This window comes from Bos mutus, chromosome 23 (genome assembly GCF_027580195.1).
Source record: "Bos mutus isolate GX-2022 chromosome 23, NWIPB_WYAK_1.1, whole genome shotgun sequence".
Taxonomy (NCBI): domain Eukaryota; kingdom Metazoa; phylum Chordata; class Mammalia; order Artiodactyla; family Bovidae; genus Bos; species Bos mutus.
The window spans coordinates 21,036,507-21,058,796 of NC_091639.1; the positions used below are offsets into that span (position 1 = coordinate 21,036,507).

Here is a 22,290-nt window from a genome sequence, read left to right on the forward strand (position 1 = left end):
GAAGTGTCCTCTCCTTATAGACCATCAGAGACAGTACGTTAATAAGCAGCACTTCAGGAAAAGTCATTCTAGCCAGTTCTGGCAGAGAATTGGGGGCCAAGTTGAAGGCTTTCTGCCTGCACTCTTATTTTCCTTGTAGTCAGCTTTGGGCCACAATATTTTGACCCTAGATGGTACTATGGGATCAAAGGTAAAAGCATTCTTCACTGCAGGACTTCTCAGAGGCTTTAACATGGTAAATGTGTAGTTATGTGTCTCCAAGTAGCAGAGAGCCTCATAATCAAGGGCTTGAAGTCATCAATGAGTCAAGTATGTATAAATTTATAGGTTTAAGCAGAAGAAGAGAGGGTTGATATTTTTGCACATGCTGCAGCAGCAGTCTCCTATACAAAATAAAAAAAGACTTTGGAATACCACACTGAAAGGTACCTTTTAATTTTTTTTTTTTTTTTTTTTTTTTTGCTGCATTGCACAACACATGGGATCTTAGTTCTCTGACCAGGGATCAAACCCATGCCCCCTGCATTGGGAGTGCAGACTTCCACCAGACTGCCAGGGAAGTCCCTCAAAGGTATCTTAAAGTCCAGGTTATTAATGGTAAACATTTTACTCCACTGATTTTACTACCCCATCCCCACCCCAATCAGCAGAAGCATTTTGGAAAGCAATGATGATCTAATTTTACCATTTCCCAGCCCCATCCCTGCCATGTATACCTCATTGATTCAAATTAGAAACTAAAGTTTTATTTAGACTATGGAAGAGATTTGGTAAGTTATTTGAATGAACCAGGCTGAATTAATCCAAGTAGCAACTATCTTACTTGATAACTTCAGTGTTAGTATAGTGGCTGCTGCATAGCAACTTTGATAAATGTCTGGGGAAAGAGATTGGATTTTTTTCCTTTAATACTGATGATGTAACTTTAAAATGCTGTTTGTTCTGGAATTTTGAAAGTCAAGTAATAAAATCAGCTTGGAAGAGATCATGTTCGTCACATTGTGAATGCCAAAATGTCATGGTAATGGTGAAGACTAGTAAGCTTAGGGGAGTCTGACTTCTGAATATGTCACCAGGATGATAAACATCACTTGCTGATTGGTGGCAGCTGCTTGGGGTACCGCTGTCTGGAAAATACTTGTTAGTCTGTCATGTGGTTGAGAAGACTGGTGAGCCCTCAGGTTTTGCTAAGGTTTTGTTCAGCTGCATATAATTTAAACACAAAAAGTGGGAATAACATAATAAAAGTTTGTTTTTCTTTAAATAGAAAAGGCCAGAGACAGCAGCCCAGGCCTGGAAGGTGGTTCTCTGACATCACTAGGGGCCCCAGCCTTTGCCTTTCATGCCATCATTCCTTAAAGTCATCATATGATGATCCTTGATGGCTGCTGAAGCTCCAGCTATCACATACAAAATGTGGACAGAGGCAGAAGAACAGAGATGCCTCCCCATCAGTCAGCTCCTTTTAAGCAGCTTTCCCATAAATCACTTCAGCACATATATCATAGGCCAAAACTAAAGAAAGGGAAACTGGAAAGTATATCTTATTCTGGGTTTCAGAGTGTCCAGCTGAAAATCAGGCTTCTGTCACTAAGAGTAAAGGGGAGAATGAAGGTTGAAATAGGCACTTAGGAGTCTTTGATCCACTTCCCACTGTGATCTGACTTAGTGCAAGCTGACCAGAAGCTACAGTTAATGCCATTTTCTGGAGAAGGACCAAATCTGCAGGAGAAGCAGCTATAATTTTTCAAGAAATTGAATTTTATGGAAAGTCAGTCATATTCCATTGCTTAAGCCATAAGGTATGTATCTTTTATTCTGCTTTTATTAGTAAAATTAAGTTGATACCAGGGAGTTTTCCAAGAGTTTTGAGGGATGTGCTGAGGTTAATGCCTAAATATTTAGCTCTATATCATAGTTTAGATCTGTTTGATTCTGCTCAGTTAAGGAAGTGACCTGAAATATCTTTATTCTCTATTAAAGAGCGATGATAATGAAAAGATTCAAAGTATGAAGAATTATATATCCTTCAGTTCAGTCGCTCAGTCACATCCAACTCTGTGACCCCATGGGCTACGGCACGCCAGGCTTCCCTGTCCATCACCAACTCCCGGAACTTGCTCAAATTCATGTCCATCAAGTTGGTGATGCCATCCAGTCATCTCATCCTCTGTCGCCCCTTTCTCCTGCCTTCAATCTTTCCCAGCATCAGGTTTTTTTTTTTTTTTCCCCAATAAGTCAGTTCTTTGCATCAGGTGGCCACAGTATTGGAGCTTCAACTTCAGAATCAGTCCTTCCAGTGAATATTCAGTACTGACTTCCTTTAGGATTGACTGAAGCTTCCACAAGCCTCTTATCCTTATCCCTCAGAGGGCAGAGAGAATGGAAACCATGGTTACAGAAAACTAACCAGACTGATCACTTGAATCACAGCTTTGTCTAACTCAATGAAACTATGAGATGCCGTGTTAGGGTCACCCAAGACAGACGGGTCATAGTGGAGAGTTCTGACAAAACATGATCCACTGGAAAAGGGATGGCAAATCACTTCAGTATTCTTGCCTTGAGAACCCCATGAACAGTACATACTCTTAGCGCTCTGGAAAATTAATCTTGGCTTTTTCTTTTCATGATGACTCTATATTATAGGTATTACAAGCACCCTAAGTTCATTGACACTTTAACCTAATTCTTCCTTACAATTCCAAAGGAAGTGGTGCACTCATCTGTACCCTGGGGGCAGACCCATAAATAACCACCTGGGCACAAATGATGGATAGAGATATATTTAAATAATGTTTTCCTTATTCCTGGAAATTATAGAAACGTTGAACAAAGGGCAAATGTTAGATTCAATTGGGGTTTTGCTTAAAAAATAAAACATCCTAGACACCCTAAAATGCAGTTAAAAATCTACTCAGAGCAGAAAGTCAGGAAGACTGTACTGTATTGCAGCGATATTCTGATTGGCCATTTCTGTTTGAGTTTACTTTTAGAGTTTTTAAGTAGTTTTACTGTCAAAAATGACCATCTTTTCACATATTAACTGGTTGTTAATGTTAATTCTGATTTTGAGCCACCATGTTCACCTGGGCTGAATTATTCTATTAGATTCTCCTTTTACTCTTAAACAGCAGTGCCCTTAAAAATTAAACAGGGGATTTAAATTTAAATGCACATGCCCTTTGACAAATATATTCCAGTATGTATTGACCCTAGAAATATATTCATAAAAGCATATAAAGATATTCAGTGGTGTTCTCTACTTATAAAGAAAAAATATAGTAGGGATAGTTAAGTAAATTAGCCCATACACTGGAATACTAATTAGCTCTTAAAAGATGAACTGGTATGGGAAGATCGCCAAGTTAACTGAAAAAGATAAGATGTAAAATAATATCATGATGCCAGGGGTGGTTTAAAATACATACTAAACAAATGTTTGTTGAGTGCTATTGTGGCTGCGGAGAAGGCAATGGCACCCCACTCCAGTACTCTTGCCTGGAAAATCCCATGGATGGAGGAACCTGGAAGCCTGCAGTCCATGGGGTTGCTGAGGGTCGGACACGACTGAGCGACTTCACTTTCACTTTTCACTTTCATGCATTGGAGAAGGAAATGGCAACCCATTCCAGTGTTATTGCCTGGAGAATCCCAGAGACGGGGGAGCCTGGTGGGCTGCCATCTATGGGGTCCCACAGAGTCGGACACGACTGAAGTGACTTAGCAGCAGCAGCATTGTGTGGCTGGTGGTGTCCTGGGAGGGTATACACAAAATACTAACAGTGGTTAACTGTGGGGAGTTGGGATACTTTTCATTTCAGTCTCTGTGCAACATGAGGGTGTTTTTGTTTTTGTTTACTATGGGACTTTTTAATATATTTTGATATATTGGTACATTATTAGCAGGCTTAACTAAGTTATATATGCAGTTATATGCAACTTGAGTTTTAGTTGTGCGTTATTTGAATCTGTATATTTAAATTTTTAAATGTGTGCTGCTTGCTCTATTGCAATGTTTATTCATCTGTCTCCCCAGCAGCCTGTGAGGACTCTAAAGACAGAAACTCAGTTTTGTCTTCATCATCTATTTGGTTTTTAATCGAAATAATTGCAAAAATGAGGGGTAGTTTGGGGATATCCGGATGGTCTGTCGGAGACTATGCTACTGAGCCTGTTGGGCTGTGGCAGCTGGAGTCTTCCAGGCGCACCAGAGAGATGTGCGGCCGCGTTCCTAGAGAGACGCAGAGCCGGCTCGGCCGCAGCCCGGAATCCTGACGGCAGGAAGTGGGGGCACGCCCACCAGGCGAGGTAGCTGGATTCTTTGGACTGGAGAGCTGCGCCTCTGATCTCCGATGGGATTTTTCACTGGGTCAGCTACGTCTTTGTTGTGCTTGATCCTTAAACTTTTGGTCTGTTAGCAGTTAAGACACTCATTCACCGAGTGCCCCCTGTATTCCAAGTGCTGGGATGCGATCGCAGTAAGATACGTTCTGGGACCGCGGGACGTCCTGGCATCCCAGTACATCTCCGTGCATTCAGCAGGACATCCACCAGTATTTGCTGAATACCAGGTAGGCCGGCAAAGATAAGACCCTGTCCTCAAGGAGCAAGGGGTGATGGTCGTGATGAGGGCTGTGACCTGTGAGTTGGAGAATGAAGCGAGTTGGTGAGGCAGGCTTGGGCTCACTTTTCCATGGGAACGCCCTCCGCCTGAGTGGCTCAGAGGACAAGATTGTCTGTACGTTAGGTTTGGGGGTGGCATTTGCGCTGGACCTTGGGGATTCACAGTAAGAAGACTAATCGTGGCCATAAAGTACAAGGTGGGTGGAACAAATTTGAGTATTAGCTGGCAGTGACACGAGGTGTTTGAGAAGACGATGGCTTTCTTGCAAGTAGGGTCTGTGTCTTTTATTCTGGGGATAGCTCCTGGAAAATAATGATGTGCTTGATAAATGTTTATCGAGTGGCAAACACGTAAGTGAAACTCAGTTCTAAGATCGAATCCTGGGGAATTTGAATTTAGTTCAACCAGGAGCAATTGAAATTAGCATTTGGGGGTGGGGGGTTGTCAGATATGGTCCGAATTGTGCTTTAAGAAATACCAATCCAGTGATGATGAAGTGGTGGAGCAGGAATACCACACAGATAATATTGTGATAATAGTGACTGTCAATCATAATGGTGTAAAAAGGAAGATGAAGGAGTGGGTGCAAGAGGCCTTTTGGAGGAAGAACTGACTGGACCCAGGGTGATTATGTACACTATATGTACATATACGTACACGTATATGTACATATACGTAGGCTGGCTTTGAGCCTGAATACATGGAGGATGGTGGTGATGCCAATAGAAATAGAAAAATACAGAGTGAGTGCAGCTTTGAGGAGGCTGATTTCAGTTGGGGATGTGTTGAAATGACAGGGAAGGAAGGTCCAAGGCTGGAGGCATCCTGTGGCTTTTCAAGATGTGAGTCTGGAATGTGAAAAGCAAGTCAGAACCAGATAGATAATAGTGTTCTTAGAACAGAGATATATTGAATTTTGATGAAGATAACAAAAGGAAAAATGAGAGGGAGAAACAGAAGTTGAAATATTTCTGCTGTTTATCTATTGTTTCCTTAAAAAGAATGCCCCAAACTTAGTGGTGTAAGACAACTTCAGCTTATTATTTCTTATGATTCTGTAGGTTGACTGGGCAGTGTTACTGGACTCACTCATGTGGCTGGGGACTAGGCTCAGCTCCGCTTCAGCTGGGGCTCTGTGGTTCTCATCCACGTGACCTCTGCATGGCTAGCTTGGGCCTTCTCACAGCAAGGCAGTCTCATGGCTGTGTGCCAGGCACTACACAGCACTTCCACTTACAGTGTCATATCTGCCATATTTTATTGGTCAGAGCAAGTCACAGACCAGCACAGATTCAAGGGAAGGAAAAAGACTCCACCCCATAATGGGAAATGTAACAAAATCTCATCACAACAGATTTTAGGCGATGGAGACTTGGAGACTTTTGAAAGTCTGCTTCACCTAAGGTAAAGTATTCTGTGAGAAAGACACAGAGATAGATGACCCTCCATCTAAAGTATAAGCTGCTCAGGCATTCTTATTAACCCTTCTTCTCTTATATCCCCTCCCTTTGGGCTCTACTCCCTTAGGAGTCAAGGTATACTTTATTGATAAAACAGGCAAGCAGGCCCAGTTTTTGAGCATCACTTAGAGTGGGGACAAAAAGATAAATGTGTTACATAGATTTTTGAAGCTCTTGTTATTTTCATGTTACTGATCAATACTTACGCCTCAGGTGTACATTTGGAAAAGCTAAGTGAACTGTTTTCGAAGCTTTTAAGATCACCATGGATGAAGTTTTGCAGGACTCCGCTCCTGAAAATGGAGACGGCCTTGTGAAAGTGAAGGAGGAAGACCCCACATGGGAACAGACATGCAGCTCACAGGAGAGTGTCCCCAATACTCGGGAGCTTTGCCGCCTGCGCTTCCGGCACTTCTGCTACCAGGAGGTACCTGGGCCCCGGGAGGCTCTGGCCCAGCTCCGAGAACTTTGCCATCAGTGGTTGAGCCCAGAGACCCACAGCAAGGAGCGGATCTTGGAGCTGCTGGTGCTGGAGCAGTTCCTGACCATCCTACCCGAGGAGCTCCAGGCCAGGGTGCAGGCGTGTTCTTTGGAGAGTGGGGAGGATGCAGTGATAGCGCTGGAGAGTCTAGAGAGAGACACAGGAGACTCAGGAGAACAGGTGGGAAGAGAATGTGTGTGGTGGTGTGGGAGATGTAATGGCGAACATTTGTCTGTTAATTTTTAACTCTGAAATAATTTATAACTTGGGAGAGTAGTGCAGAGAACTGTGTGTATGATTCACACACATGTTAACGAAATGTTAACATTTGTTACAGGAATGTGCACCCTTCTTGTGTGAGCAAGTGCTCCCTCTCTCTGTATGCATACATATTGTGTGTGCACGCACACACCCCCATACAGCTTATGCAGTTTTTTTTCTTGAACCATTTGAAAATGGAATTAGTTGGAGATACCTTTTATCTCTAAACACTTCAGTGTGTTTCTGAAGAAGAAAGACATTCTTTTGTATAACTAGATTATAGATTATCATGTTTTGGGAAATTAAAATTTTTATGATACTATCACCTCAGTAGTAGTCCTTGTTCAGATGTATCCGTGATAGCCCAATAGTGTTCCTTATGACAGTTTTGCCCCGATTCCATCATCACACATTTTTTAGTTGCTGTCTCTTCAGTCTTCTTAGATCTGGAACAGTTGTTCAGTCTCTGTCATGACAATGACATTTTTGAAGAGTACAGATCTGTTACTTTTTGGAATGCCCCTCAATTTGGGTTTGTCTTGTATTTTCTCACGATAAGACCCAGGTAGTACATTTTGGCTGGAATACCACAGCAGTGACATTGTGGTCTCCTCAGTGCATCACTTCAGGAGGCACACGGTGGTGGATCATCCTGTTGCTGATGAGGTTAAGGTGGTATATGTCAGATTTCTCCACTATCAAGTTACCATTTTCCCCTTTGTAATTAGTAATCTGTGGGAGACATTTGGAGATGGTATACATATCCTATTTCTCATTAAATTTCCACACACTGGTTTAAGCATCAATCTGGGGTTTTGTTTTGTTTTCCAGGTAGGGGTTCTTTGCCTGTATTGTGTCTCTTCTTTGCTTAGCATGTAGAACAGAATCTGGCTTTAGTAGGCATTCAGTCCATATTTGCCAAATGAGTGAATGTCTGTGTCTTGCTACTTTGTCTTACTCGCTACTTAAGGACTAAATGAAGCTTGTCTGGTGTTCCTTTGGGGAATGTCCCTAACTGCTGTTCAGTCCAGTTCCCACCAGGACGCCTTTTCAAAGTGAATCTTTTGTCCGCAGGCTTCTGTCTACACTGTAGGACAGGACCTGCACCTCCTGGTGACAGAATATCAAGGAACCTCTTCAGAGTGTCAGAGCGCCCAGCTCCTGTTGGGGGCAACCACCCTGAAGAGTGAGCCTCCAGAGTCCCTCCAGGAGACCTCCCAAGAAGTGAGTGGTGAGTGCCAGAGGGCGAAGTTAGTAAAGATACTGGGAACAGGCCACTGACAGGTGTGTGGCCTTCTACGTGAAAGCTTGTTTATCTGTGTTCTCAAGTTTTGTTTTTGTCTAACCCTGTACCTCAGAGAAGACAATGGCAACCCACTCCAGTACTCTTGCCTGGAAAATCCCATGGACGGAGGAGCCTGGTAGGCTGCAGTCCATGGGGTCGTGACGAGTCGGACATGACTGAGCGACTTCACTTTAACTTTTCTCTTTCATGAATCGGAGAAGGAAATGGCATCCCAGGAGATGCCAGGGAATCCCAGAATCCCAGGGATCGCGGAGCCTGGTGGACTGCCATCTCTGGGGTCGCACAGAGTCGGACACGACTGAAGCGACTTAGCAGCAGCAGCAGCAGCCCTGTACCTAAGCAAGCTTTTAAGAACACCTGAAATTGTAAAATGTTAGAAATCTAAGATCTTTTCAACACCCTTAATAGTTAGGAAAGCCAAAACTCAGAGTTTAAATGACTTGCCCAGGGTCAGCAGAGGCAGCGTTGTCACCTGACCTTCTGGCTAAGATTCTCTTTACTATATGTCTCTACATTTCTAATTCCACACCTGGAATTTAAATATTTACTTGGTAGCTTTCCATAACTTTGTCTTTTTCCCCATGGTAATGTTTTCTTCAGTGGCCTCCTTCAAGATGCACTCCCTGTCATTCAGAAGGGCTTTTTATACCTTCATAGGCCCTCCCAAATATTCCGGAGGCTCTAGCCAAGGACCTGTGTGCCTACTAGTCATAACCCAAGCACATTTCTCCAGGGTACCAGAGACCAAATGAACAGAAGAACAATTCCCCAGGCTACCTGCCTTCCCTCCCCTCCTGCTGGAGGGTAGGGTTTATTAGGGGAAAGGCGGAGGGCGGGGGGGGAAGGTTAGTTGGGGCCATTTTATGGGGTGTTTAAATTCAAACCAGGAAGTTCAGACTTGAAAAAAAGTTGGGTACCATTGAAGCCTTTTTTTTTCCGTAAAAAGTATGATTTACAGTGACTGTTATTTGTGTATATTTGGTATTTCATTCCCACAAGTCATGGAACACTAGTTTAAAATGAAAACTACCGAGTACTTGAGTTTTACTAGCCTCTTAATGCTCAGCTGTGATTCTTAGTGTCAGACAGATTGTTAAATTTTAGATATGTTGATGGAGAAGTAGAAAAGACCTTGGTATCATCTTACTCATGGCAACTTAAGCCCACTTTGTCTTGTTCTGTCTTTGGCAGAAATATAGAGCAATGGGATCAGTGTGGTGTGTGTAGTGAGCATAATATGTTTGAAAACATTCTTCTACCTTCTTCCCAGTCTTAACCCTAAAGCTTTTCCACCTCAGGAGGATGATAAGGAGCAATCACAGAGTCTGGTCTGACGTTTGTGCTCAGATTTCCCATTGCTCTTGATCTCTTTGCCCCTCTTCCATTTTCTGTTGCCATCCTGCCCCTCCTTAGCCTAGCCCTTTCTCTGACAGCAGACCGGCTTCACACTGTGCTTTTTAAGCTGTTGGTTTTCTGGCATATATGCATTGCAGGGAGATTAGGTGGTAATAGTGAATCATGGGCTAGGCTATTTTATTTTCCTAGCAAGCTTTATTCTCTCTAGTATGAAGGAACAGCACCAAGAAGATTCCACAGTGATTCACTGTTGAAGCAAAGAAAAGTAATGCTATGTTCTGGGTTAGAATATCCCCTGTGCACTTCGTTTAGTAATTCTGGACTCCCTCTGTTGTTACCGTCTTGGCAAACAGTGGTACATTACTTTGCATGGGGTCTTAAAGGGCTTTACAAAGGGCTTTTATGTTATCTCAGTCTTCATTGCCCCTGTAAAGTGGACTGTGTTCTCCCCCTTATACAGATAAGGAATGGGAAAGAATCTTTCTAAGTAACAGTGCAGTGACGTGCAGTCATTATCACTGTTTGGATTATGGTTTCCAAGGAAGCAGATTCTCAAAAGTTCTCCTAGTTTGCAGGTAGCATCTCTTCTATGTATGACTGTCTGACATTTTTTACTGAAGTATAGTTTATTTACAGTGCTATTAGTTTCAAGTGTACATGTATGACTTTTTTAGAGCCATTTTAGGTTCACAGCAAAATTGAAAGATTTCTCGTCTCCCCCTGCCTCCCACACATACCCAGCCTCCCCCATTATCAACTCAATTTTTTTTATCCTCACTTTCTCTTTTCATCTTTCTCTTACCTGCTTTCCTGTTGCCCCTTGGCTTTGTCTCTGTTCTCCACTTCTTACCTTTCTTCTTTGTTCTCTGGTTAATGTTTCTTTAATCACCAACTTCTTCTTCCCTCTCCTTATTTTTCATCTGTGATTTCTGATTTTTCTTTTATGTCTGTGAAAGTGCATCACTGGAAAGCATCTCATGAGTTCATAAACACCACTTATTCTGTGGGTGGGGGACGCTAAAGCTCTAGAATTCCTGACAATGAAAACAGACGTGATGTTCTAGCTTAAGATCTGTATCTTAGTTCTTGGATGTTTAAAAAACATAAGATTTAGGGTCTGGGTCCCCCACAAAGGGCTCTTGTAAAAGCTACTATTTCTCTTCAGGACTCTTGTCTGCTCCGTCCACAAGGCCAGCTCCCCAGAGACCAGACCCTCTCCAGGAAGAGAATCCCAGAGACCAGGCTGCAGTACTGGGGTTGAACTCAGCCAGGTCCCAGGTGAGCAGGGTGCCCAGGCTGTGGGAACCTCAGTAGTAGCCCTCCTTCCCCCGCCCACCCATCCGTGGCCCTTCTCTTGGCTCACACTGGTCACCCTGAGAGCCTTTCAGGTGGCACAATCCCTCTGCCTTCACCTTGTCACTGAATACCACACACTATGTGCGCCTCATCCGGGAGCTCACACATACACGCTGTTGCCTCATTCCGCACCATATGCAGAAGGCACATCCAAATCTCAGGTATAAGGGGTAGAGTGAGGCCCTTGGTTTCCGAAAGTGCCTCCACTCATTTGATGCCCAGTGACAGATGTTTTCTCTTTTGGGGAACCTCTGGTTTCTCTCCGCAGTCTGAGAACCAACCTCTTTCTCATATTCCTTTATATTCCCAGTGTTCTGCACATGCCCAATTCATACTTGGTGATGGTAATGGCAGTACTGTGTATCTTCTTCACAGAGTGGACTCTTGTTCATTCTTCCCCTTATTTTTAGTGGTCCAGTCATTTTCCGAGTTGTTTAGTTTGTAAGTGTTTAACTCTCCCATTGAAGCCCTTTCCTCTGCGTTCATTTCCTCCAGACAGGTTTTCATGCAGTCCTCTCCTCTCTGTTTTCACCTGTGATTTCTAATTGGCTCTGTCAGACCCTGGGCCTCCTAGTCTTAATACTTTACCTTCCTGAAAACCAGTGTATAGCAAGTGAAATGTATAGCAAGTAAAACTTACCTTATGTATATTTAAATCAATGTAATTATCCTAAAATGTAACATAATGGAGAAACAAAATAATTTATTAAGAAAAGAAAAAATTCCCTGGTGGTTCGGGGTTAGGACTTTGCACGCTCACTGCCTTGGGCCCAGGTTTGATCCCTCATCGAGGAACTAAGATCCCATAAGCCGTGTGTGTATGAATTTAAAAAATGCAAACATTTGAACATAATAACTCCAAGAAATAATTAAATGTTGCACCATAATCAAGTTTGAATTAAGTTGGAGTAAGAAGATCAACAGTCTGGGCAATGAAAGGGCAGAGATATGGGTGGTCAGTAGAATGAAAGTAGTGTTGAGTCAAATAATGAAAGACCAGCCAGAGAAAGAGGAAATTCATATTAACTGAAGTAGGGCTAAGATGAAGTTATGGGCTGTATTGTGTCCGGAAAAGATATATTAAAGTCCTAACCCCAGGTGCCTGTGACTGATCTGATTTGGATATAGACTTTTTGTGGATGTAATCAAGTTAAGATGAGGTCATACTGCATCAGGGTGGGCCCTGTGTTCAGTGGTCAGTGTCCTTGTACAAAGGCCATGTGATGACAGAAACACACAGAGAAGGCCATGTAAGGACAGAAGCAGAGACCAGAGTGATGCATCCAGGGGACACAGGACTGCTGACAACCCTCAGAAGGTAGGAGAGGCAGGACGCTACTCTAGACCTTCAGAGAGCAGGCCCTGCTGGTTGGTCCTACTGGTGTGCAGTGGGGTAGTCAGCACCCTTCACAACCAGTCCCTTTATCTTTACCACAGTGAAGACTAAGAGGCCATTTGTTGTCCTTGTAGACATCAGTGAAGACTGAGGAAGCAGCGCCGCTCCTTGTCTCAGAGGAATGGCCAGTTCCGAGTCTGGCTCAGGAGGAGGCTACAGACGTCAGTCTCATGGGTGAGGACAGGCCTCTGACTGGTGTCCACCTTTCCCGTCATTAACCCTGACTCAGCCATCATGAACCCACATTTCCTACACACACTTCTTTCCCCTTCTGGGCTCGATCTCCACACTTCTCTCAGCCTGTCATTTTGTATCCCTCACAATCACAGTACCTTCTATTACTAGACACTCAGCCTACTGATTCTTGCTGTTCTCTGATCATCCCTCTGTATTCCCTGATTCCCTCAATGTCTCCTCCTTTGCTCCTTTTTTCCCCCTTTGCAAGGGTCCCATATAATTTGTCATTTTCACACATCCCTTAATATCTGGAAATTCCACAAACACCTCTGCCTTATTCCTTCTTCACATCAGAGGAAGTTCTCTTTACTCTGAGAACACTAAAAGTTATGTGTAATTTTCTTTAAATAGTCTTTGTCCCATTAGGCCTTCTCCCCTGGAAACTGACCTTTCTTACTATCTTCCCACAATCCACCACGTTTTTAGGATTGCTATGAGTATGTTCCTGGGACACCTGTTGATTTTTGGTTTTAATTTGAAACATCCTATTCCATACCCTGGAGATATTTTCTAGATTCAGGTGGCAATGACATTTGAATTATCAATGTGTTATTTTAGCTGAAGAAGTTGTAACTAAAGATGGATTTTTTAATGCAAAGCAAGAAACTTCTGAAGAAATGGAACGAGGTGCTGAGGCCTTAGGAATAGTGAACAGGTGAGTGTCCATGTAGAATAGCTCCTACAAAAGTAAAAAATTGGAATGAAACCAGAGAAACCAGTTGGTAAACGTCTGCTTCCCTGGAATAATACAGAAAAAGTAACACTCACTTCTATGATCAGAGGAGGCCCCACGTCAAGACACTGACCTGTCGGTATATCATAATTACACAAAACCTTCAGTTGGCACACGGTTGCCTTCAAGAATCCTCTCAGTTCCTTGCCTGATCACTGTTCCCCTGGCTCCCTTATGTTTTTGTGGAGCTATAGATACTGAAGCCAGAAAAAGAAGATAGAGAAGGCAGAGGATTGAGATAGGAGAGTGAGGGCTGCAGATGAGGCTGTTGTCATGATGGTTAAAGAAATATCAGATCTGGAAAAGGACTTAAGACAGGAAGATAGGTAGGGTATTTTCAGCCTCCATTAGGGGAGTCCTGAGCAAGAATCAAAAGGAGTGAAGCTGATAATGGACAAATTAAAGGTAATAGTAGGATTTGCACCAGTGACCTGGTGAAAAACCACCTGAGAGTCACCAGAGCCATTTGCCCACATACCCAGGGTTAATAAGGTGGGACTGAGAGCAGCACCAACAATAGTGTAGTTTGTGGACTCGCACAGTAGACAAAAGGGGACACAACAGAGCATACCCACAGGTGAACAGCCCCAGAGGAGAAAGGGCCTAATAACAGAAAGCTTCCTGAACATGAGAAGGAGATAGTCACCCAAATCCAGGGAGCACAGAAAGGAGAGTCCCATACAGGGTAAACCCAAGGAGGAACAAGCTGAGACCACACAGTGTCAAACTAACAAAAATTAAATATAAATAAAGATATTAAAGCAACAAGGGAAAAGCAGCACATACAAGGGAATCCCCATAAGGTTATCAGCTGATTTTTTAGCTGAAACTCTGCAGGCCAGAAGGAAGTGGCAAGATATATTTAAAGTAATGAAAGGGGAAAACCTACAACCAAGAATACTCTACGCAGCAAGGCTCTCATTCACATTTGACAGAAATCAAAAGTTTTACAGACAAGCAAAAGCTGTGAAAATTCAGCAGCACCAAACCGACTTTATACAAATGCTAAATGAACCTCTCTAGGTGGGAAACACAAGAACAAAAGAGGAAGAGAGGAAGGGAAGAAAAAAGACCTTCAAAAACAAACCCAAAACAATTAAGAAAATGGAAATAGGAACATATATATCAATAATTACCTTAAATGTAAATGGATTAAATGTTTCAACCAAGAGACACAGGTTGACTGAATGGATACAAAAACAAGGCCTTGTATATATGCTATCTACAAGAGACCCACCTCAGACATAAGGACACATACAGACTAAAAGTGAGGGGACGGGAAAAGATATCCATACAAATAGAAATCAAAAGAAAGTTGAAGTAGCAATACTCATATCAGACAAAATAGACAAGAGACAAGGAAGGTCACTACATCATGACTGAGGGATCAATACAAGAAGAAGACAACACATATGCACCCAACATAGCATTTGCCTTATATATTGAGATGCTCTGAACAGCCATGGTCCTGGAGAAGGGAATGGCTACCCACTCCAGTATTCTTACCTGGAGAATTCCATGGACAGAGGGTACAGTCCCTGGGGTCACAAAGAGTCAAACACGACTAGATGACTACACTTGCACTTTAACAGCCATGAAAGGGGACATCAACAGCACCACAATAGTAGTAGGGAACTTTAAGCCCCCAATTAACAACAACAGACAGATCATCCAGACAGAAAATAACAAAGGAAGCACAAACTTTAAATGAGAGATTAGACCAAATAGACTTAATTGGTATTCAGAGGGCATTCCATCCAAAAGCAGCAGAATACACTTTCTCCTCAAATGCACACAGAACATTCTCCAAGATAGATCACATCTTGGGCCACAAGTTTACTGAGGCTTAAGAAAATTGAAATCATAAAAGCATCTTTTCTGACCACAATGCTATGAGATTCGAAATAAATTACAGGAAAAAAACCTGTAAGAAACACAAACACATGAGGCTAAACAATGTTATTAAATAGCCAATGAGTCACTGAAGAAATAAAAAAATACTTGGAGACATATGACAATGAAAACATGTTGATCCAAAACCTATGAGAAGCAGCAAAAGCAATTCTAAGAGGGAAGTTTATAGCAGTACAGTCTTATCTCAAGAAACAAAAAAAATCTCAAACAACCTAACCTTACACTTAAAGCAACTAAAAAAAGAAGAACAAACAAAACCCAAACTTAGAAGGAAATAAATCATGAAGATCAGAGCAGAAATAGAGACAAAACAAGAGCAAAGAACTAAAAGCTTGTTCTTTGAAAAGGTGAAATGGATAAGCCTTTAGCCAGACTCATCAAGGAAAAAAGGAGAGAACTCAATAAAATTAGAAATGAAAAAGTTTCAACTGACACCACAGAAATACAAAGGATCATAAGAGACTACTGTGCAACTGTATGCCAATAAAATGGACAACCTGGAAGAAATGGACAGATTCTTAGGTACGGTCTTCTAAGACTGAACCAGGAAGAAGTAGAAAACATTAACAGGCCAGTCACAAGTACTGAAACAAAGTTCGATTAAAAAACTCCAAACAGGGCTTCCCTGGTAGCTCATGGGTAAAGAATCCACCTGACAATGTAGGAGACATGAGTTGGATCCTTGGTCCAGGAAGATCCTACATGCCGTGGAGCAACTAAACCTGTGCTCTAGAGCCCAGGAGCCACAACTGCAGAGCCCACACGCCACAACTACTGAAGCCCGTGTGTCCTAGAGCCGGTGCTCAGCAACGAGAGAAGCCACCACAGTGAGGAGCCTGTGCACCACAACGAAGAGTAACCCCTGCTCACGGCAACTAGAAAAAAGCCTATGCAGCAATGAAGACTCAGTACAGCCAAAGATAAAACAAATAAAAAATTATCTTATAAAAAGATAAAACGGCCCCAAAGTGGGAAAAAAATCCCTACAAACAAATGTCCTGAACCAGATGGCCTCACAGGTGAATTCTGTCAAACATTTAGAAAAGAGTTAACACCTACCCTTCTGAAACTCTTCCAGAAAATTGCAGAGGAACACTCCCAAGCTCCTTCTACAAGGCTATCATCACTCTGATACCCAAACCGAAGATATCACACACACACACACAAAAATTACAGACCAATATCACATGAACATAGGTGCAAAAATCCTCAATAAAATACTAGCAAACTGAATCCAACAACATATTAAAAGGATCATATACCCTGATCAAGCTGGATTTATCCCAGGGATGCAACATGGATTCTTCAATGTATGCAAACCAATCAATATGATACACCACATTAACAAATTGAAGAATAAAAACCATATGATCATGTCTATAGATGCAAAAAAAAACTTTAGACAAAATTCAACACCCATTTATGATTAAAACTCTAGTAGTTTTAGAGGGAATGTACCTCAACATAATAAAAGGCTATTATACAGCAAACCTACAGTTAGACAGCCCTCAGGAAGGGAGAAAATATTTGCAAACAAAGCAACTGAGAAGGGATTAATCTCCAAAATATGCAAACAGCTCATGCAATTCAATATTTAAAAAAAACTCAATTGATAGTTAGGGAGTTTGGAATGGACATGTACACACTGCTATATTTAAAACGTAACCAACAAGGACCTACTATATAGCACATGGAACTCTGCTCAATGGTATGTGGCAGCCTGGATAGGAGGGGAGTTTGGGGGAGAATGGATACACATATATGTATGGCTGAGTCCCTTTGCTGTCCACCTGGAACTGTCACAACATTGTTAATTGGCTATTCCCCAATATAAAATTAAAAGTTTTTTAAAAAAACAAAACAATGAAAAAATGGGCAGAAGATCTAAATAGATATTCCTCCACAGAAGACACACAGGTGGCCAAAAACAGATGAAAAGATGCTCAACATCACTAAGTATTAGAGAAATGCAAATCAAAACTACAGTGAGGCATCAACCTACACTAGTCAGAATGGCCATCATCCAAAAACCTACAAACAACAAATACTGGAGAGGATGTGGAGAAAAGGGAGCCCTCCTACACTGTTAGTGGGGATGTAAGTGGTACAGCCACTATGGAGAACAGTATGGAGGTTCCTCAAAAAACTAGAGTTGCCATATGACCCTGCAATTCCATTCCCAGGCATATACCTGAGAAACCCGTAATTCAAAAAGATACATGCACCCCAGTGATCACTGCAGCACTATTTACAACAGCCAGGTTATGGAAGACACCCAAATGTCCATCAACAGGAATGTATAAAGATGTCATACATATATACAATGTTAGCCATAAAAAGGGATGAAATAATGCCATTTGCAGAGACCTAGAGACTGTCATACACAGTGAAGTAAGCCAGAAAGACAAATATTGTATAATATCACTTATATGTAGAATCAGGAAAAATGGATGAACTTATCTGCAAAGCAGAAAGAGAGTCACAGATGTAGAAAACAAACTTATGGTTAGGAATGGGGAAAGTGAGGGGTGGGATGAATTGGGAGATTGGGATTGACATGTATATGCTACTGTATGTAAAATAGGTAGCTAATGAGAACCTACTGTATAGCACAAGGAACTCTGTAGTCAGTGCTCTGTAGTGACCTAAATGGGAAGGGAATCTTTAAAAAAAAAACAGTGGATATGTGTATAACTGATTCACTTTACTGTACAAAAGAAACTAATAACGTTGTAACTCAACCGTGCTCCAATATCAAAAAAAAAAAAAAAGAGTACACACACGAGTGCTGGTTGTGGAATGAATGAGTGTGTAGCATAGGTGCTCCTGAAGCAGAGAGACCAGATCATGAGCAGAAGGTGGGCTTCTGGTGAGACCACCAACTCCTTGGAGACTTGAGTAAAGAAGAAAAAGGAAACAGCTTGGGATAATTATATTGAAGAGCAGGGCAGGGGATGAGAATTCTTCTTGACATTTGTTCATCTTAGGCAAACAGGGACCACAATCTCAGTTAAAAGAGAAACGTCTTAAAGCTTGAGAAGTGAAATCTTTCATAAAGCTTGTGAAGTCTGAGCCAGGCTGTACTAAACGAGAAGTAACACTGTGACTTAGCTCAGGACTATAATTAGATAATACAAATCTGCTCATGTGTCTGTCAGGTACATTTACATCAGATAACTGAAACCATGACTCACAGTGCCTCTGAGAATCAAAGTATCTTACTGTTTGATGTGACAAGAAGTCTGAAGGGGTAGGCTGTTCTAGGTTTGAGGCTCCATCATGATATCAGAGATTGAGTGACCCCCAACATCCTCACTCATTCAGTAAGCATATTATCACTCATATTCAGAATCATATATAATACAGAGACCCTACCTTCAGTAAGTCATGTGAGGGTACAGCAGATAAGTGAACACAGAACACAATGCGGTATGACTTCGTGCCCTGTAGCTATGATAGATCTTGCGGCAGAGAACCCAACTGAGATCTGGATACTGGAGAGGGTATCCCAGAAGAGGTAACATTTGAAACAAAACCTGACGAGTAAGCCGGCATTTACCAAATAAAGAGGAGGCAGATCAGAGAGAGAAAGAAAATGCAAATGCCTAGAGAGGCTAGAAGAACTGGGAGAGAAGAGTCACAGATCATTTTGAAGAGCAACTTTCTGCCTGAAAAATTCTGGGTCCTCTTTGGAGTAGGAAAAGAGATCATGTTTGGAGATACCAAGAACTGAGTACAAAGAAGATCTGAGAAGAGTGATGAAACACCCATTGTGGGGAACTGGGAATAAAGGGACAAGAGGACATGAGAAGGATTTCTGGGCAGTATTGAGTAACTAGCTGAACTTCAGAGACCATCATTATTAGCTGTTATCAGTCTACCTCATTGTGTGATTCTGTGGCACTGCTCACTCCTGGGTGAGGAATAGAGAAGACTGAGGAGGGGGTTGATCGGGTGCTGAATTTTGCCAGTCCAGACTACAGACACTGGGGCAGGGTGACTGATGATCCTGGCAAGAGAGGGACTAAGGCAGTGGATCATGAAGTCTAGATGGAAGAGCAAGAGAGGTAAAATGAGGAGGGAATGGAGGAGCCAGAGTGAGAGGGAAGAACCAGTACCATGGGACAACTTTATGAGGGGCCTAGAGTGAAAAGAAATTGGGACCAGAGAGTGAGCTTTTGGAGTTTTCAGCAATGGAAAGTTCAGTGTAGTGAAGTGACAGGATTCAAGGAAGATCCCTGAAGTTGAGGATGTCAGGGAACTCTTAAGATGGATGTGTTGAATGGATCATACACACATATTAATGACATTCAGGATGATAAATGCTCTAAGCAGATAAATATATATACTGTAAATTATATTGGGCTTCCTAGATGGCTCAGTGGGTAAAGAATCTGCCTGCAATGCAGGAGACCCAGAAGACTTGGGTTTGATCCCTGAGTCAGGAAGATCCCCTAGAGTAGGGCATGGCAACCCACTCCCAGTATTCTTGCCTGGAGAATCCAATGGACAGAGAAGTCGGTGGGGTCACTGAGAGTCAGACACGACTGAGCATAAATGCTCTAAGCAGATAAACATATGTACTGTAAATTATATTACACCATACTTTTTTCACTGCTTTTTTCTCCCTTATGTCTTCTTAAATTAGACCATTTACCAACAGGACATTAGTAAATAAAACGCAGATTTCTAGAATTTAAGAAGCTTGTATGAAGTAATAGTTTTCATCTTAGTAACTTTAGCACACTTCTTTGAGAAACCCATAAAAATCAGTTCAAGGGCAATCAGTCTGAGTTTCTCTTTTGTTTCTCCCCAAAACAGTGTATCCACCAGATGAATGCAGAACTAGAGGAGGCTAAATCCTTCTTTGTTCAGAAAGTCTGTTAGAGATGAGGGGGCTCAGTAAATAATCACCCATTTCTTTGTCTAAATTCAGAACCAATTGATAGAGACATAGGAGTAAAACAGATAGTCTAGAAACCTCAGCTTTATGACTGAGAGAAGCTAGACCAATAAAGCCGCTCAGAGGCAGAGCTAAATGGATGCATAGTGGCTGCATCCTTTCCGCATAGGCCTTCCTGATCCATCTTGGCTGGGGGAAGGAACATGGAATGTCTGCAGCCTGCTCAGAAAGAGGACAGCCCAGTTCCTTCTCCCAGATTCAACAGTTAAGTCATGAGGAGTGAGTTGGAAGAAGGGAGGCCAGAAATGCTCAGTCTGGCCAGAGCCCTCCCCACAGAAACACGAGTGAGAAGTATTCCCCACAGAAGAATCTTTAGGTGTCAGTGGATTTATCCTGTATCAGTAAATAAGACTGAGAATTTTTACAGCCTATGTTTTTTTCTTTCTCAGAGACTGTGTACCCCAGACCCCTTGTGATACCCCTGTTCCTGCTGAAAGGACACTTGTGCATTTGAACACTCTCAAGGACCGTCATCCGGGGGACTTGTGGGCTCGGATGCACATCTCCTCCCTGGAATATGCTGCAGGAGACATCACCCGGAAAGGGAGGAAGAAAGACAAAGCTCGAGTGAGTGAACTGCTCCAAGGGCTTGCATTTTCTGGTGATTCAGATGTGGAGGAGGATAACGGGCCTGAGACCCAGCCTGCTCCAAAACGGCCAAAAGGGCCAGGTGTCCCAGAGAAGCACTGGACCAAAAGAGATATTAAACCCAGCTTTCCATGCTGGTCAGCACTGGATTCTGGACTTTTGAATCTCAAGAGTGAAAAGTTGAACCCAGTAGAGTTCTTTGAGTTATTTTTTGATGATGAAACATTCAACCTGATTGTCAGTGAAACCAATAATTATGCTTCTCAGAAAAATGTCAACTTGGAAGTCACAGTTCAGGAAGTGAGGTGTGTGTTTGGTGTCCTGCTTTTGAGTGGACTCGTGCGGCGTCCCAGAAGGGGAATGTACTGGGAAACGTCTGATGCTGACCAGAACCTGGTTAGAGATGCAATCAGAAGGGATAGATTTGAATTGATTTTCTCATACCTGCATTTTGCAGATAATAGCCATCTAGATCAGAATGATAAGTTCACAAAATTGAGGCCTCTCATAAAGCAAATGAATAAAAATTTTCTCCTATATGCTCCCCTCAAAGAATACTACTGTTTTGATAAGACAATGTGTGAGTGCTTTGATAGTGACCAATTTCTGAATGGTAAATCTATTAGAATTGGCTATAAAATCTGGTGTGGTGCTACCACAGAGGGTTATCTGGTTTGGTTTGAGCCTCATCAAGAAGAAGCAACTCTGATGGCAGGTAAGGATCCTGATCTTGGTTTCGGTGGAAACCTCGTGATGAATTTTGCTGATGTTCTTTTAGCAAGGGGTCAGTATCCATATCACCTGTGCTTCGATGGCTTCTTTACAAGTGTCACATTGGTGTCAGCCTTGAAGAAGAAAGGGGTGAGGGCCACAGGGACAATTCGTGAGAGCAGGACTGAAAAATGCCCCCTTATGAGTGCAGAACATATGAAAACAATGAAGAAGGGGTACTGTGATTTCCGAGTAGAAGAAAATGATGAGATAATTTTGTGTCGTTGGCATGGTGATGGTATTATCAGTCTGTGTTCCAATGCTGTTGGCATAGAGCCAGTCGATGAGATACACTGTTTTGCCAGTGACAAGGAGATCCCTCAGATAAGTCAACCATCCATAGTAAAACTGTATGATGAATGCAGGGAAGGTGTAGCTAAAATGGAGCAGATCACTTCCAAATACAGGGTAAGAATAAGAAGCAAGAAATGGTACTCAGTTCTGGTGAGCTATATGATTGACATAGCCATGAGCAACGCATGGCAGCTACACAGAGCCTGTAACCCAGGCGCCTCTCTAGACCTCGGGGATTTTCGGAGATACGTTGCACATTTCTACTTGGAGCATAATGCGAATATGTCAGATTAAGGCAGGTGAAACAGACACAATGAAGACATTAATAAAACACAGAAAAGTCACAGCTATACAGCAGATTGTACCCAAAGCAAACATGATGTATGTATACAATTAAATAACTAATATTTCTGTTAAAAATGTAGAGTTTCAAAAACTTAGAACAAATGATCTGTAAAAATGTTGAAATCCATTGGTACCTTGTGTATGTCTAATTTTGATATAAACATATGGGAAACCCTTTATTAGTTGCATTGAATTGATTATC

At 42.2% G+C, this 22,290-nt stretch overlaps 1 protein-coding gene across 4 annotated transcripts; it reads left to right on the top strand.

Moving 5' to 3' along the window:
* The first annotated feature begins 4,436 nt into the window (after positions 1–4,436).
* PGBD1 (piggyBac transposable element derived 1) lies at positions 4,437–22,290 on the top strand. Of its 4 annotated transcripts, none has more exons than XM_070361075.1 (7): positions 4,437–4,574; positions 6,339–6,748; positions 7,904–8,060; positions 10,657–10,769; positions 12,318–12,417; positions 13,039–13,135; positions 20,480–22,290. In XM_070361075.1, exons 2-7 carry the CDS (start codon positions 6,353–6,355, stop codon positions 22,035–22,037), a joined length of 2,421 nt encoding a protein of 806 aa, XP_070217176.1. In that variant the 5' UTR covers positions 4,437–4,574; positions 6,339–6,352; the 3' UTR covers positions 22,038–22,290. The 4 variants fall into 4 exon arrangements, with proteins under 4 accessions (XP_070217176.1, XP_070217174.1, XP_070217177.1 ...); XM_070361073.1 differs by having other exon boundaries at positions 6,301–6,748; positions 20,480–22,289; XM_070361074.1 differs by lacking the exon at positions 4,437–4,574 and adding an exon at positions 5,899–6,031 and having other exon boundaries at positions 6,301–6,748; positions 20,480–22,289.

Coding starts and splice junctions, on each gene's coding strand:
- PGBD1 (XM_070361075.1), top strand. CDS start 6,353: ATGGATGAAGTTTTGCAGGACTCCGCTCCTGAAAATGGAGACGGCCTT. Junction 8,061..10,656: donor GACCTCCCAAGAAGTGAGTG/GTGAGTGCCAGA, acceptor ATTTCTCTTCAG/GACTCTTGTCTGCTCCGTCC. Junction 13,136..20,479: donor GCCTTAGGAATAGTGAACAG/GTGAGTGTCCAT, acceptor TTTCTTTCTCAG/AGACTGTGTACCCCAGACCC.